At 42.3% G+C, this 15159-nt stretch overlaps 2 protein-coding genes across 2 annotated transcripts; both read left to right on the forward strand.

The window, feature by feature from the left end:
• Window positions 1-441: 441 nt before the first annotated feature.
• LOC308286944 (NADH-cytochrome b5 reductase 3-like) lies at window positions 442-1335 on the forward strand (the record flags this gene model as incomplete). Its single annotated transcript, XM_080728066.1, has 1 exon — window positions 442-1335. One exon carries the CDS (start codon window positions 442-444, stop codon window positions 1333-1335), a length of 894 nt encoding a protein of 297 aa, XP_080584192.1.
• Window positions 1336-2427: 1092 nt separating this feature from the next.
• On the forward strand, window positions 2428-3321 carry LOC308286946 (NADH-cytochrome b5 reductase 3-like; the record flags this gene model as incomplete). The annotated part of the gene is made up of 1 exon (XM_080728068.1): window positions 2428-3321. The coding sequence occupies one exon, from the start codon at window positions 2428-2430 to the stop codon at window positions 3319-3321; it is 894 nt and encodes a 297-aa protein (XP_080584194.1).
• Window positions 3322-15159: the final 11838 nt, after the last annotated feature.

Here is a 15159-nt window from a genome sequence, read left to right on the forward strand (position 1 = left end):
GCGTCCCGCGAAGCTTGGCCAATGTGACCCTGGCCGTACAAACAGACACCAATTGACCAATGACAGTCCGGACAGACACGGGAAAACAGACAAAGCTAGATGTAGGAGGGGTTAACACCGCTCAGAAATAGCTCTGACCGGAGCGCCCGCTGGCCTGGTGGTCAAGGCGCATACCACATACTAGGCTATGATGCCTGCTGGCGTCGCCGGTTCGATTCCCGATCCGGACGACCTTTGCCACAATGTCATTCCCCATCTCTCTCCCCATTTCCTGTCAGTCTACTATCCTATCAAATAAAGGCATAAAAAGCCCAAAAACAAATCTTAAAAAAAAAAAAAAAAATAGCTCTGACCCATGTGGATAGCACCCCCTAGTGGCAGTGATGTCAGACTTTGGTGCTCTATAAATATCCCTGCAGGTTTTTACATGGAGACAAAACAATGTTTACCGTTGTTTGTCTGATCCAGAGTGGCTATGATGCCATCATCAACCTCGTCTTTAGACTTTACTTCTCAAAGAGGAGGCCAGCCATCACATTAGAGGACCCCAACGTGAAGATCGCTCTACGGCTGACAGACAAACAGATCGTGAGCCACGACACAAGGAAACTCCGCTTCGCTCTGCCGTCTCCCGGGCATGTTCTCGGACTCCCCGTTGGGCAGCACGTTTACCTGTCCGCCAGAGTACATGGAAAGCAGGTGGTCCGTCCGTACACCCCCATGTCCAGCGACAGAGGCTACGTAGACCTCCTAGTGAAGGTTTACTTCAAGGACATCAATCCCGCGTTCCCAGAAGGCGGGAAGATGAGTCAGTATTTGGAGAACCTCGAGATCGGCGACACCATCCAGTTCAGAGGTCCCGGCGGCCAGCTGGTTTACGAGGGCAAAGGAACGTTCGCCATCCAAGAGGACAGGAAGTCGCCGGCCGTGATGAAGAAAGCCAAACACGTGGGCATGATCGCCGGCGGAACGGGCATCACCCCGATGCTGCAGATCATCGCGGCGGTCATGAAGGATCCCCAGGACGCCACGGTGTGTCACCTCCTCTTCGCCAACCAGACCGAGAAAGACATCTTGCTCAGAGCAGAGTTGGAAGGCATCGCGGCCGCCAACCCCGACCGCTTCAAGCTGTGGTTCACCCTGGACCGCGTGCCCGCAGAGCGGTGGGGATATGGCCGAGGGTTCGTCAATGAAGACATGGTGCGGAAGCACCTGCCTCCGCCCGGCGACCACACCCTCATCCTCCTGTGTGGACCTCCTCTCATGATCACGTTCGCCTGCAACCCCAATCTGGACAGAGTCGGCCACGCTAACAGCCGGAGATTCCGTTTCTAGAGCAGGGGCAATATGGCAAAAATATGATGCATCACGTTTTGTCTTCAGGCACAATCGTGTTATGACATGTAATGGTCAAAATATGGGGCAATAGTAAAGATAAAAATTCACACCCGGTTTTACTTTTCTGTAATCCCAAAAGTCCATTGAGTTCAATTGACCTTTTCTGTCCCTTTTCTGATTGGACAATCAGACAGGATCGGTCAATATGCTTCACTTGACATCACAATATCTAATATAAATGGTAAGACGGAATTAAATTCCCAGCGGATTCCTCGTGACTCGCGTCAGTGCAACCCCACCTTTAATTTCTTGTTGCCATAGTTGTCCTATGTAATCAATTAATCAACATAAAAATCTCGCCCAGTGTGAAGTGAGCGGTGCCTTTGAGAATAAATAAATCATCTTATATTATTATTATTATATAAATAGTATATACTAATGTAATTGTTGTGGTGTTATACCGGTAGTTTGTGTTTTGCGGGACGGACATACAGACGGACACACGGACATACACACAAAGTCTAATGTAGGAGTAGTTCAAAAAATAACACGATAATAGATAGATGCTCTTGGTCTAGTATTACTCAAGTGAAATATGCATGGTCAGATTTATATGAATCTAAAAGCTCACAACACAATGCCTTGGGAGCGTCCCGCGAAGCTTGGCCAATGTGACCCTGGCCGTACAAACAGACACCAATTGACCAATGACAGTCCGGACAGACACGGGAAAACAGACAAAGCTAGATGTAGGAGGGGTTAACACCGCTCAGAAATAGCTCTGACCGGAGCGCCCGCTGGCCTGGTGGTCAAGGCGCATACCACATACTAGGCTATGATGCCTGCTGGCGTCGCCGGTTCGATTTCCGATCCGGACGACTTTTGACACAATGTCATTCCCCATCTCTCTCCCCATTTCCTGTCAGTCTACTATCCTATCAAATAAAGGCATAAAAAGCCCAAAAACAAATCTTTAAAAAAAAAGAAAAAATAGCTCTGACCCATGTGGATAGCACCCCCTAGTGGCAGTGATGTCAGACTTTGGTGCTCTATAAATATCCCTGCAGGTTTTTACATGGAGACAAAACAATGTTTACCGTTGTTTGTCTGATCCAGAGTGGCTATGATGCCATCATCAACCTCGTCTTTAGACTTTACTTCTCAAAGAGGAGGCCAGCCATCACATTAGAGGACCCCAACGTGAAGATCGCTCTACGGCTGACAGACAAACAGATCGTGAGCCACGACACAAGGAAACTCCGCTTCGCTCTGCCGTCTCCCGGGCATGTTCTCGGACTCCCCGTTGGGCAGCACGTTTACCTGTCCGCCAGAGTACATGGAAAGCAGGTGGTCCGTCCGTACACCCCCATGTCCAGCGACAGAGGCTACGTAGACCTCCTAGTGAAGGTTTACTTCAAGGACGTCAATCCCGCGTTCCCAGAAGGCGGGAAGATGAGTCAGTATTTGGAGAACCTCGAGATCGGCGACACCATCCAGTTCAGAGGTCCCGGCGGCCAGCTGGTTTACGAGGGCAAAGGAACGTTCGCCATCCAAGAGGACAGGAAGTCGCCGGCCGTGATGAAGAAAGCCAAACACGTGGGCATGATCGCCGGCGGAACGGGCATCACCCCGATGCTGCAGATCATCGCGGCGGTCATGAAGGATCCCCAGGACGCCACGGTGTGTCACCTCCTCTTCGCCAACCAGACCGAGAAAGACATCTTGCTCCGAGCAGAGTTGGAAGGCATCGCGGCTGCCAACCCCGACCGTTTCAAGCTGTGGTTCACCCTGGACCGCACGCCCGCAGAGCGGTGGGAATATGGCCGAGGGTTCGTCAATGAAGACATGGTGCGGAAGCACCTGCCTCCGCCCGGCGACCACACCCTCATCCTCCTGTGTGGACCTCCTCTCATGATCACGTTCGCCTGCAACCCCAATCTGGACAGAGTCGGCCACGCTAACAGCCGGAGATTCCGTTTCTAGAGCAGGGGAAATATGGCAAAAATATGATTCATCACGTTTTGTCTTCAGGCACAATCGTGTTATGACATGTAATGGTCAAAATATGGGGCAATAGTAAAGATAAAAATTCACACCCGGTTTTACTTTTCTGTAATCCCAAAAGTCCATTGAGTTCAATTGACCTTTTCTGTCCCTTTTCTGATTGGACAATCAGACAGGATCGGTCAATATGCTTCACTTGACATCACAATATCTAATATGAATAGTAAGACGGAATTCATTTCCCAGCAGATTCCTCGTGACTCGCGTCAGTGCAACCCCACCTTTAATTTCTTGTTGCCATAGTTGTCCTGTAATCAATTAATCAACATAAAAATCACGCCCAGTGTGAAGTGCCTTTGAGAATAAAAAAAACATCTTATATTATTATTATTATATAATAAATACTAATGTAATTGTCGTGTTGTCATACCTGTAGTTTGTGTTTTGCGGGATACAGACGGACACATGGACATACACACAAAGTCTAATGTATTAGTTCAAAAAATAACACAATAATACATAGATTATTAGCTCTTGGTCTAGTATTACTCAAGTGAAATATGTACGGTCAGATTTATATTTGAATCTAAAAGCTCACAACTTGTATGGTTAATTCAAAAGTACAATATTTGTCTTTGACATGTAGAGAAAGTCATGTGTAAAAGAAAGAATGTAAACAAACGTAACAGTACAATGGTGGTTACTGTGCACTTCATGGCAAGAGTGAAGGGTTGCAGTCAAAGTGACAAGATGAGTCAGTTCTTTATTTCTCCATAATATGCCTTGCACAAGAAAGAAGGTCAGGCTGAAGACGAAGGCTGGAAAACGTTTGTCTGTTGTGTAAATTCAAAACGTTCATGTTTTCAAACAATGGGCCCCAACCTGTGGGCCAGGACCCCCAGGGGGGTCCCCACATGATTTTTGGGGAGGGGGTCCCCAGATGACATAAAAAAAAAAGAAAGAAAAGACAATTACTACATGGAAAATAGGCTAATCGACATTCAAAATCAAATTGTCAAATAATATAACAAAAGAGGCAAAACATTTTTAAATAGCCGATTTACAAGCTCGTTGTGAGCTTGTAGATGTGCTATTTTCATAATATGTATCTGTAGAACCGAGTCAACACAATGTAATGCCTTATAGGGTTGGGGGTCCCCAGTTAAAATATTATTATTTTGGGGGGGTCACGGCCTGAAAAGGTTGAAAACCACTGTTTTAAAAGGACAACGCACCAGAGGAGAGCCAGAGTTCTTGCTCACTGTCCACCACTGCTGTGAACTCACACAAACACAACAGCAAAGCCGTTAACTCCCCACAGAAGGGGCTGAACCCAGGATTGAACTTAGGACCTGCAAATGTGCTATAGTTACCATGCCAACCAAACGTTAAGTCCCAAAATATGACAAACATTGCAAAAAGGGACCACTTCTTGTAGTAGCAGCAGTGGTGGAAGATGTACTCAGATTGTTTTTGTTTGAAGTAAAAGTAGCAATACCAAAAGCTCATATTTTCACTTGCATCAAAATATGCTTACACTCTTACAGTACTAAAATTAGACAAACTCGTTGCCTTAGTATAAAATAATAGGTGGTGCCATAGTTTTGTACTTATTCTGTTCTGTATGTGTCTATGGAGTTAACATTGCTGTAATAGACCCCCAGGAGTGGTTATAATGTGCGGTGACTGCTCTCCATTCCGACATGTCTCCACTCCGATATTGACTTCTTATTGTCGGAGTGGCAGCACTTCCATAGAGGTTAGGTTTAGGGTTAGAGATAGGGTTAGTGTCGGAATGAAAGCCTCTGAGTCAAAAGGCCCAATTGAAATACTCTGATATTATGACATCTTAATATCATCCCCTCCCATTTTTACCATTCAACAACACTGTGGGTGTGGCTAACCTCAGCTGGGTCACCACCCACCTGACAACCAGGCATACCTAATTGAACAGGTGGGTGTGGCACATAAAACAATGTTAACACTTTGATTACAATGTTTTTGAAAAAAAAAAAAAAGTCTTCCTCCAGTATAATCATAATACCTAATACTTAATATTTTTGCACTTTTACTTATATTTTGTCTACATATGTTTGTGAATACTGACCTTTAACTGAAACAGAGCAGGTCTACTTCTTCCACCACCACTAGTGTACCAAGAGAATGAGAATGTACTGTAGGCCTACTTACATATATTACATATTACTGCAGTAATATTCTCTGTCACAATGCCTTTCAACACGCACGCACGCACACACACGCGCGTAGTAGTGGGATGGATGTGGTGGTTCTCTCTGGTGTTTGGGGGGAAATAGCTACACAGCAGGCCTCCTGCTAACCCAGTTACATAAGCAGTGAAACATTATCCATTTAACAGGAGTGAGACTGCATACCAAATGTATAATGACGCTCTCCCACCGGGACAACACTGACATCTAGTGGTGAACATGAGGAGTAACATCATTCATCCATCCAGGTTTTCTTGATGGATTGAATACTTTATTAGACAGAAATGCAAACAGCACGAGTAGAGTCAAACACTTGGTCTAAGAGGATGATACAAAAACTATTAAAAGACCAAATGTCTGTCAGTCTGTCCGATAAGAGGAGGAGGAAGAGGTGGAGGAAGGGAGGATATATATATATATATATATATATATTGCAGATTGATCAAACGCTTGTGCCGCCGAACACATATAAGTGGCAGCACACATGGCTGCACTGCATTCTTTTACAGAGGAGAGAGAGTCCCATCATTGCTGAGTCCCATCAGATCCCCATTTTTTTGGGTGTTTAAAAATGTTTTGCTGGACGATCCATCTGAAAGGAATAAAGGGATGGGGGCACTCTGCGGTGACAGTTGTACAGAAGGTGTACTCTTTTGGAGGAGTCAGTGATGAGGACTGTAATCAGATTGGTGTGCACATCTTCAACACGGTGTCTTTGAGCTGGACAAACTTGCCCCCGGTGATGACTGGAAGAGGAGAATGTCAGGTTCCCTTCTTGCGTCTGGGCCACACAGCTGTGCTGATTGAAGATGCAGTTTACATCTGGGGAGGGGATCTTTGGTGCGACATGATTTATGCCTTTGATGTCGACACCCACAGATGGCTCAAACCATGGGTTTCTGGGACTGTTCCAAAGGGGAGGGAGAACCACTCTGCCTGTGTCTTAGGGAAGGTCATGTATATTCATGGAGGAATCACCCTGCGGACTGTGCGGACTGGAGGCACTAATGAAATGTACAAGCTGGACACCACTACAATGGTCTGGTCTTTAATTAACACCAGAGGAATTCCACCTCCACCTCCTACTTCAGCAGGTCACTCTGCCACCATCATCGGAACAAAGATGTTTGTAATTGGGGGCTGGGGGAACCTGTTGGGTCATTGCTACAACACCATCAGAGTTTTTGACACAGAGACCAACAGCTGGACGAACACGTCTTTTGCACAGCTTATTCCAGAACAATACATCAGTCATTTAGCCTTTACCTACAATGAAGAGCTGTACATATTTGTTGTCTTCAAAAGGGAAATTCAACCTAAAGTCAAAATGTGGAAATTCAATCCAAAGTCCTTCTCCTGGAAGAAGGTTGAGACCAAGGGGAAAGGCCCATCTCACATATATAGGAAGTCCTGTTGCATGGAGGGAGATCGTATCATCCTCTTTGGACGAGGTGACACAACTGATGGCCTGTATGTCTTAGACTTGTCCAAGCCTGAAGACATTATGCAAAATAGCAATTATTCAGTACGGTATGGAGCAGTCAAAACTCTCACATAACATCAGGTGGGAACTGGCAGCTATGACTAACAGAAGAAGATTTATTTACTAAGAATTACTGCTTACATCTTTTTTCCATAGCTTTTTTGTCGAGGCATGCAGTGTTCAATGGTGATTAACTACAGAATGAAACAAAAGACTCTAGCACACCTACAAAAGTGCGTAGAGGAGAGACCAAACAATGGTCCGGTAAACTGAATAAGAAAAAAACTCCGCGCACACCGTCTTCAAAAGCAAAAAGGTTATAATGGGGAATCACAACGTTTGGGTCTTATTTAGACCTTCATCGGGCTATCTTCAGGCTAAAAAAAAAGATAGCCTGAAGGTCTAAATATGACAGAAACGCCATTAACACTTTTTTGCATTTGAAGACGGTGTGCGTGGATTAACTACAGAACACATGGGCCAAATGGAAGCACAGAGTAACCTCCATCTTTACCAACGATAGGGGGATCGATCGTACTGGAGGGGCCGCGAATTCCTCGAACATGTGAGCAGTATACATTTTATGTATAAATTATATATGTAGGCCTATGCAGGGGCGTCAATTGGGTATGGCAGGGGTATGCAGCTGCAATACCCTAGGTCCAGGGGGGGAAAGTTACTTTTAAATATAAATCCACGAAAGTCTCTTTGTATATCTGTGCTGGTTATTAGGTTGTTAAATTACAGTAAAAAAATAACTACAAATGCAAAATTTAACAAAATGGCCACTTTAACAAGGTATTATAATTATATTCTCCACACTTGTATTTTCCCCATCTTGGCAAAATGGTATATTCCCAGGTTCCGCAGGTCACTTGCACAGGTGCAATGCATTATTGTTAATTGTGGCACTACTATGCCAAGTTTAGCTGCACTTGAACACGCGTTCCATTCTGCCATAGAAACCGTAGAAACCCGGTAAAAAACTGATCGATGGAGTCTTTAGTCGACTACAATCTCTTAGTCGAATAAATATTAATTTTCTTTTTAGTTTTTCTTTTTTTTTCATGGTTTAACTGAAAGATTGGCCTAATTTGTTAGGAAAAAATAGGATATACATCAAGATCTATATCCTGTTAATCTAATACACACTTTTAAGCATGCTTTGTTGTTTTGAACCTAGGCTGGCTACATCACAGTCACACTGGTGATGGCCAACCACTTGGCTTTGATGCTATCTACGAAGAATAAAGGTCAGTGCCAGTGCAGACACATAATAGCCATCTTTTATGTATCAACAATGCGTCAATGAGCAACAGCTGGTCACAGTAGCACAGACCTCCACTCTTCAGTGCTATAAACTGGACTGGAGTCTCAATTCTCTCCAAAAGTCCATGATGGAATATGATTAAGGATTACTATATGGTAGGCTCACATTTCATATCGCACAAACCACTTAACAGTCACTAGCCCCTAAAAAATATTTAAAAATTTCTTTTTTTTTTCTTCTTTAAAAAAAAATATATATATATTATTATAATATTGCTTTATAGTCGACTGACAGTCGACTATAGGTAATATTCGGCCAATCAGAGTCGACATTATCGATATCAATTTGTTTGAGACAGAAAATTACATGATACTCCGCTATAGCCAAGAAGAGAGAAAGACATGAGCACCTGTTCATGCCATGGACCACAGTTCACTCAATGACCTGGGGTGACCTAAGATGACGAGTCAATGCAGTTGACATGCACTTACTGAGAAGTGGAAGGTCAAGAACTTCCACAGAAAAGGGTCAGGGTGTTAAAATCCCAAGAAGGGGAAGTGTACCAGATGGCTTTGGTCATCATTATTAGGGAATGTGCCCATGTAATAGCATGTGTCTGCTCACTCATACATAAGAAACAAATCAGTATAGGCTATCAGTTAACATGAGGTAGAAGGCTGGTTAAAGTATGAGTAATTCACATAAAACACTCAAACACTAAAACTCTAGCTGATAAAGCTCTGCTATTTTCAGAGCGCAACTGCCAAGCGCAACCAAAAATGACTTGTCTTTTAGTTCTACGGGATCTCTTCTTCACTAGTGCCTCGATATTAAAGACGAGTGTGGCGACATTTGGTTTGGCCATGTCATTGTGGAGCGTAGGGCAGGCCTATAGGGTGTGCCAAATGTAGTTCTAAGAGCGGCCATTTCTTGGGTAAACACAGCCTTACACAGGTGTTCTGATTAGACTATAGCATTAGTTCTATGCAATCAAACAATTGAAACACCTGTGTTTTGACCCAAGAAATGGCCGCTAAGGACTACAATGACGTAGCCGCTGGCACACACTATAGCTACATCTCATGATGTGTTACATGATTTGGGTTTCACATGCACACACATCAGAAGATGTTAGTATCGATAGAAATCAGCTGAGTGAAGCTGAAAACTGAATTTCCCCTTTGAGATCAAAAAGGTCAACTTATTACTTAAAGTAGCTACATTTTGATGCCAATACTTATGCACTTTTACTCAAGCCAAGTTTTGAATACAGGACTTTTATTTGTACAGTCATTAACAGAGCATTTCTATGATTTGTGGCATTGGTAAATCAAGAAGCCTACATTTCCCACCAATATTGGTGGTGATGATGGGACACATTGAAGTCAATGTTAAATGTTATTATGTCTGATCAAGATTAACCATTTGTTTTGAGCAGTGGTTTTCAACCAGTGGCCGTTGAGGGGGTTCCAGGTGGTCCCCAGTTAAATGATGGACAGTTGCTAACCAAATGGACCCTTATAGATCTTTAAATCTTGAGAGTGAAAAATGAAACCAAATGGACCCGTACAGGTCCATTTGTTTCATTTTACACTCTCAAGAGTTAAATCACTGTTTAACGTCTGCATTCATTAATTTACAAGAATTCTACACAATTAGAGAATGTCGAAGAATTGTTATTTTGATCATCATTTGTCTATTATCTCTCCTATGGTACCACATGAATACAGCATGGCATTGCGGACAAAATCTTATCCAACGACAACAAAATATTCTAAGTCTTGGGTCTGAGGGGCTAAATGTCATCAAATCAACACACAATATAAGTGTATACAGGGTATCTGCACATGTATTAAGTGATAATTTAAGGACTTTCAAGACCAAACTGGCCAAACTGTTGTAAGCAAGAGGCGAACATTGTGAGAATAGCAGATCTACATGCTCACAACGCCTCGCATGAGGCGTTGTGAGCATGTAGATCTGCTATTTTCACAATATTTATCTGTGGAACCGAGTCACATTAAATGTACTACCTACAATTCCAAGTACTTGTCAGGGTGGGGGTCCCTATTTGAGAACCCCTGGTTTAGAGAAATGAATGAAACACACTTTTAAAACTCATATCTTTATTATAAACAGCCCGTAATATATAAAAGCAGGATTTAATTTGTACTGCATGGAGAACATAGATTTGACTCTACACAACATCAACAGTCAGATGGAAACAATAAAATCTAAACAGTTCAGAGGTACAGCTGCATCATCCTTCACAATGTAAAGGTCAAAGGTCACATTTACACCACCACAAACATGTTTGCTGTTTATCATATGGTTGGCGTCGGGCAGAAACCTTGTGTTTTATGTTTTGTTTTTGTTTTGTGTAATTAATGCCCTACTTTGTCATTCTACCCCGTCAAACAAAAGTAGCACAAATAGCAGATCTACAAGCGAACAACGCGCTGTGGGGTGATGCGCTGTGAGCTTGAGCTCGTTATTTTTTGCTATATTTAAATCATTTTAAAAGGTTTACCGTAAGTTGATTCAATGAAAAGCATTAAAAGGGCTTGTGTCTAAATAATAACGACATTGGATCCGTTGGAACAACACATTTCCCCCCCATTGACTGAGTTACATTGAGGTCATGGCTTTGTGTGCATAGTTTCATGTTTGATTTGTATATCTATAGTCTTAATCTGGCTTGTTTCTTCACTGGGGATCCTTGTAAGACTGACACACTGTTCTGTCAACACCACACTAGGGATGGATGGGACGATACTATGTTAACATTTTCCATTATTGTGGAATTTCCATTAAGTGTATTTTAAGGCACTGCTGCATGAATCACATGGTGCCTTGCAATTAGTTCACTAAGGGCAGTGTGAAGTTCACCTTTAACAGAACAAGGTTTTAGTGGGACACAGTCAGTGAATTAAAAAAAAAGAACAATAAAGCTGCGCTGGTGATGCATGTGGGGGAAAGATTATACCTGTTTTAATATGTACATGTAATTCTATACTCATAAATACACAGACGTTCGAATCCAGTTTATACTGCAGTCCAGCTCCTATCGTTTCCTTTTCACTGTTTCTTTTTTCAACAGTTTTTCCAGGTTGAAGATAAAAGGAAGTTAATAGTGTTTCTAGAGTTCACAGCATTCACCGGGTCCGGGACTCACAATTAGTCCCTATTTACATGAAGAACTAGCAAGTTAAGGTGATGTAAGTGATATTTATTTTTGTTAAAACTAACATGATACTTTATTTCATTAAAAGAAAGAGATGCAAGTTCTATATTCTGATAGTAATCATTGCTATAGAGTGTTTGTTCAGTGACTGGGGTTTCCCCAGCTCTCCAGCTCTTTAATAAACAGATCATTGGGTCACCAATTTCATCCAATCAGGAAAGAGTACCAGTTTATCGCCTTCAATTTCATAGTAGCCTACAAACAAATATCACTTTACACTGCTCCTTTAAAACCATTCAACGCTGTGGGTCGCTGTCATTCAAACAGGATCTATACTATAACATGTATAATATATCTATCTATCAATTGATTATTTACATATAACTCTGTTATATACTGTATATATACATCTTGTCAAATGCCTGTTTATATGTGTATTAACGAGAACCTTGATGTTTTGTGAGTGCACAACATGATTCCAGACCAGAGATCATCGACATGCTGGCTTGTGGTGGACATCTTTGTCAAAATTCCATTATTGCCACGGACATAGAAAATGGGGTCCTTGCAAATAAAAAGTTTGAGAGCCATTGGTACTAGTGGACTCATAAGTGCTATAGTGTCGTAGTAAATCAGTGTCATATTTTAATGTCAGACTTGACATTCAGTGATTGGCTATCAGGATCAAAATAAGAATATTATAATGGTGTGTAAAACAGAAAATCTAAAATTTGGACAAGCCTTTAACACGGACACAATTTTGTCCGTGTACGGACATAACGATGACCCCTGGTCTGATGAGAACCATGATATTGTGCGAGTGTACAACGTGAATCCAGACGTTTCTCAGTGCAATGGCAGTCGTTCAAGTACTAGGAATGGTTGATATGTCTTTCTTCTGCGCTTCGCTTCTGACAGTTGACCACGTAAAGCCCAGCATCCGTATCATGGGGAAAGCTTTGGCAGGAAAAACAGCTGATCGACAAGCTGTCGATCTGCTGTTTTTCAGCGAAAACTTTCCCCACATATCAGGCAACAGAAAAGACACTAGTATAGAGCCCTGAGGGACTCCTGTCAACCAATGTAGGGTTTAAGTGGTCAACCACAATGATTTATAGTTTGTCGTACGATGCACCGTGAAAACAGCCAGGTCTTCAACCTTGTGGATCTGCTATTTCCACCGTGTGACCAACTAAATTAGGCGGATTGGCCAACAAGGTTATTTTTTTGTTTGTTGAGAATTTACGCCTATAAAGCAGGGGTCTTCAACAGGGGGTCTGGGACCCCTAGGGGGTCCTCAGAGTTATTATAGGGGGGCCACCAAATCTTTGTGTGATAGGATAATTCTTTTAAACAACTTGAACCCTCGCGTCCCTATTCTGAGGGGAACTTTTGTCAAAAATAGCAGATCTGCAAGCTCTCAACACCTCACGTTGCAAGGCGTTGAGAGCTTGCAGATTGGCTATTTTCGGCAAATAGGTTTGGTAAAAAAGAGCGTACCAAGTACAGAGGGAAAGGTCAAGTTTATCAAGTCAAGTATCGACGATTTAAGTGGTTAAATGTCTGGGAAAAAACACTAACACGAATCCAACATAGACTGATGACAGCGCTGTCAAACAAGTCTATGAATCTATCAGTGAAATCGATGAAAATATGCATCACACATTTATACAATATGTAGAGGGGGGTCCCTGCTTCATCTCTTTCTCAGCTAAGGGGTCCTTGGCCTGAAAACGTCTAGACCCCTGCTATAAATGATAATGCCCAAAGCAGGGATGTCAGAGTTGAAGTGGTAAAACATTGATTCTCAAGTAGGTCTGTCATGTTAACACTAACAGTGGTGGAATATTCACTCAAACTGTACTTAAAGTAAAGTGAAAGTACCTAAAAAAAAGTATTTCCATTTTTCAATACTTCTACTCCACTACACCTCAGGGGCAAGTAAAATGTTCTTACTTTGTAGATTTAGATCATTACAACATATCATGACTACATTAACCAATGATTCAAAAATCGCAGATCTATTGCCATGTGACGACTTTACAATTCTCCAAAGAGTACTTTTGCTTTTGGTACTTAAATAATATTTTGATGCCAATCTTGTATATCGTCGTTGTCAGGTGAAAACCTTGTATGTCCAAATACCGTTTTGTATTTACCATTTTAAAAATGATTTAAACTAGTGAAAACAGCCGATCTACAAGCACACAACGCCTCGCGGTGCGAGGCGTTGTGTGCTTGTAGATCTGCTGTTTTCACTACTTTTGTGTGATGGCCTTGTATGATGAAGTAGGACTATACTTTGCTAAAGACATGTACAAATTTGAAACTTGGAGATATGAGGTTTCTGCCCGACAACGACGATATTGTACTTTTAATTCTGGCATTGCTACTTTTACTTAAGAGAAAAAATCAGAGTACTTCTTCCACCACTGCATGTTACGTAGAGTAGCACCTCATGTGTAGAAAAAAAAAAAAACAGAAGGCATTTAAAATATAACAAACATGTCTACATATAGAGCTGCATATGAAACACTACAAAACAAACACACCAACAAATCAGAAATATCGAGAAACCAGTGATGGCAACTGTAGTGACAGGTGGAAAAAAAATAATAATCTTAAACATTTACATTAGACTTTAGAAAAATGAAAAAATAAAATATGAATCTCTTAAGGGCTTTTTATAAGTGCACGTTTAGCGCCCATTGTTGGGGAATGAAAAGCAAGCGCTGGTGAGCGTGACATGTGGTTACTGTCCGTTTGGTCACGTTGTGTGTGCGCGCGTGTGTGACATATGAGTCGTTAAAACTGTAAGCGTTTAGTGGGTCAAGGCTCTGTGTTGGACGAGGAACCAAATGAGCGAGTCCTCGTGGCACTGGGGACTCAGTTTGTTGCTGTGCACGTGTTGTCAGTGCTGCGTATGTCTATCTCTCCCCATCGCTCTGTCTTTCTCTCTGTCACTCATATTTTCCCCTTTTCTTTTTTCGTGCGTAACACCCAAGATTCAAACCGGGTCTTGTACGTGGGAAACAACATATTAACCACTAGCCTAAGAGGCAATGGGTTTGAGCAACTCTTAGCTTCACCCCCAAGTCCTTTTAAGTAATATGTGTCCATGTGTAGCTAGCTACTATGGTCTGTGGCACTGTTAGCCTCAGATCCTCTGCTCAGCCTCGTATTTTTACATCTTATGTCCACTTACTTTGTTTTTACTGTATAGAAATGTACCTTAATAATGTCCTGAATAGGTGTTTCCTATTAAGGAGAAAGGTGTTGTTTTCTTGAATTCAAATTTTATATTATGTTTCCTTTGCTAGTATGTTATTGTAAAGTACATTGCTGTTGAAATGTGCTATATAAATGAACTTGCCTTGCTGTGGCCGACCAGTAGGTGGTGCTAGTGTAGCGCCAAAAGAACACAATCCTTCCCACAAACCCACAACAATGCACTGACAACAATGCTGATTGGTGCCCGGCCAAGCTAGAGGCGGCGCCGCTAGGCTTTCCAATATGGGAATCTTTCTAGATCTCAGCTGTCTTTCTTTTTCATCTCTGGATAGTCTCCATCTTTCCATCCCTATTGGCTTTCCCAGCTGCACAGCCCCCAGTCTTTCTCTCTAACTTTTAGCCTTTCTCAGTCTCCCTCCCT

The sequence above is a fragment of the Nannobrachium achirus genome (genome assembly GCF_963921795.1).
Source record: "Nannobrachium achirus genome assembly, chromosome: 6".
Lineage (NCBI taxonomy): Eukaryota > Metazoa > Chordata > Actinopteri > Myctophiformes > Myctophidae > Nannobrachium > Nannobrachium achirus.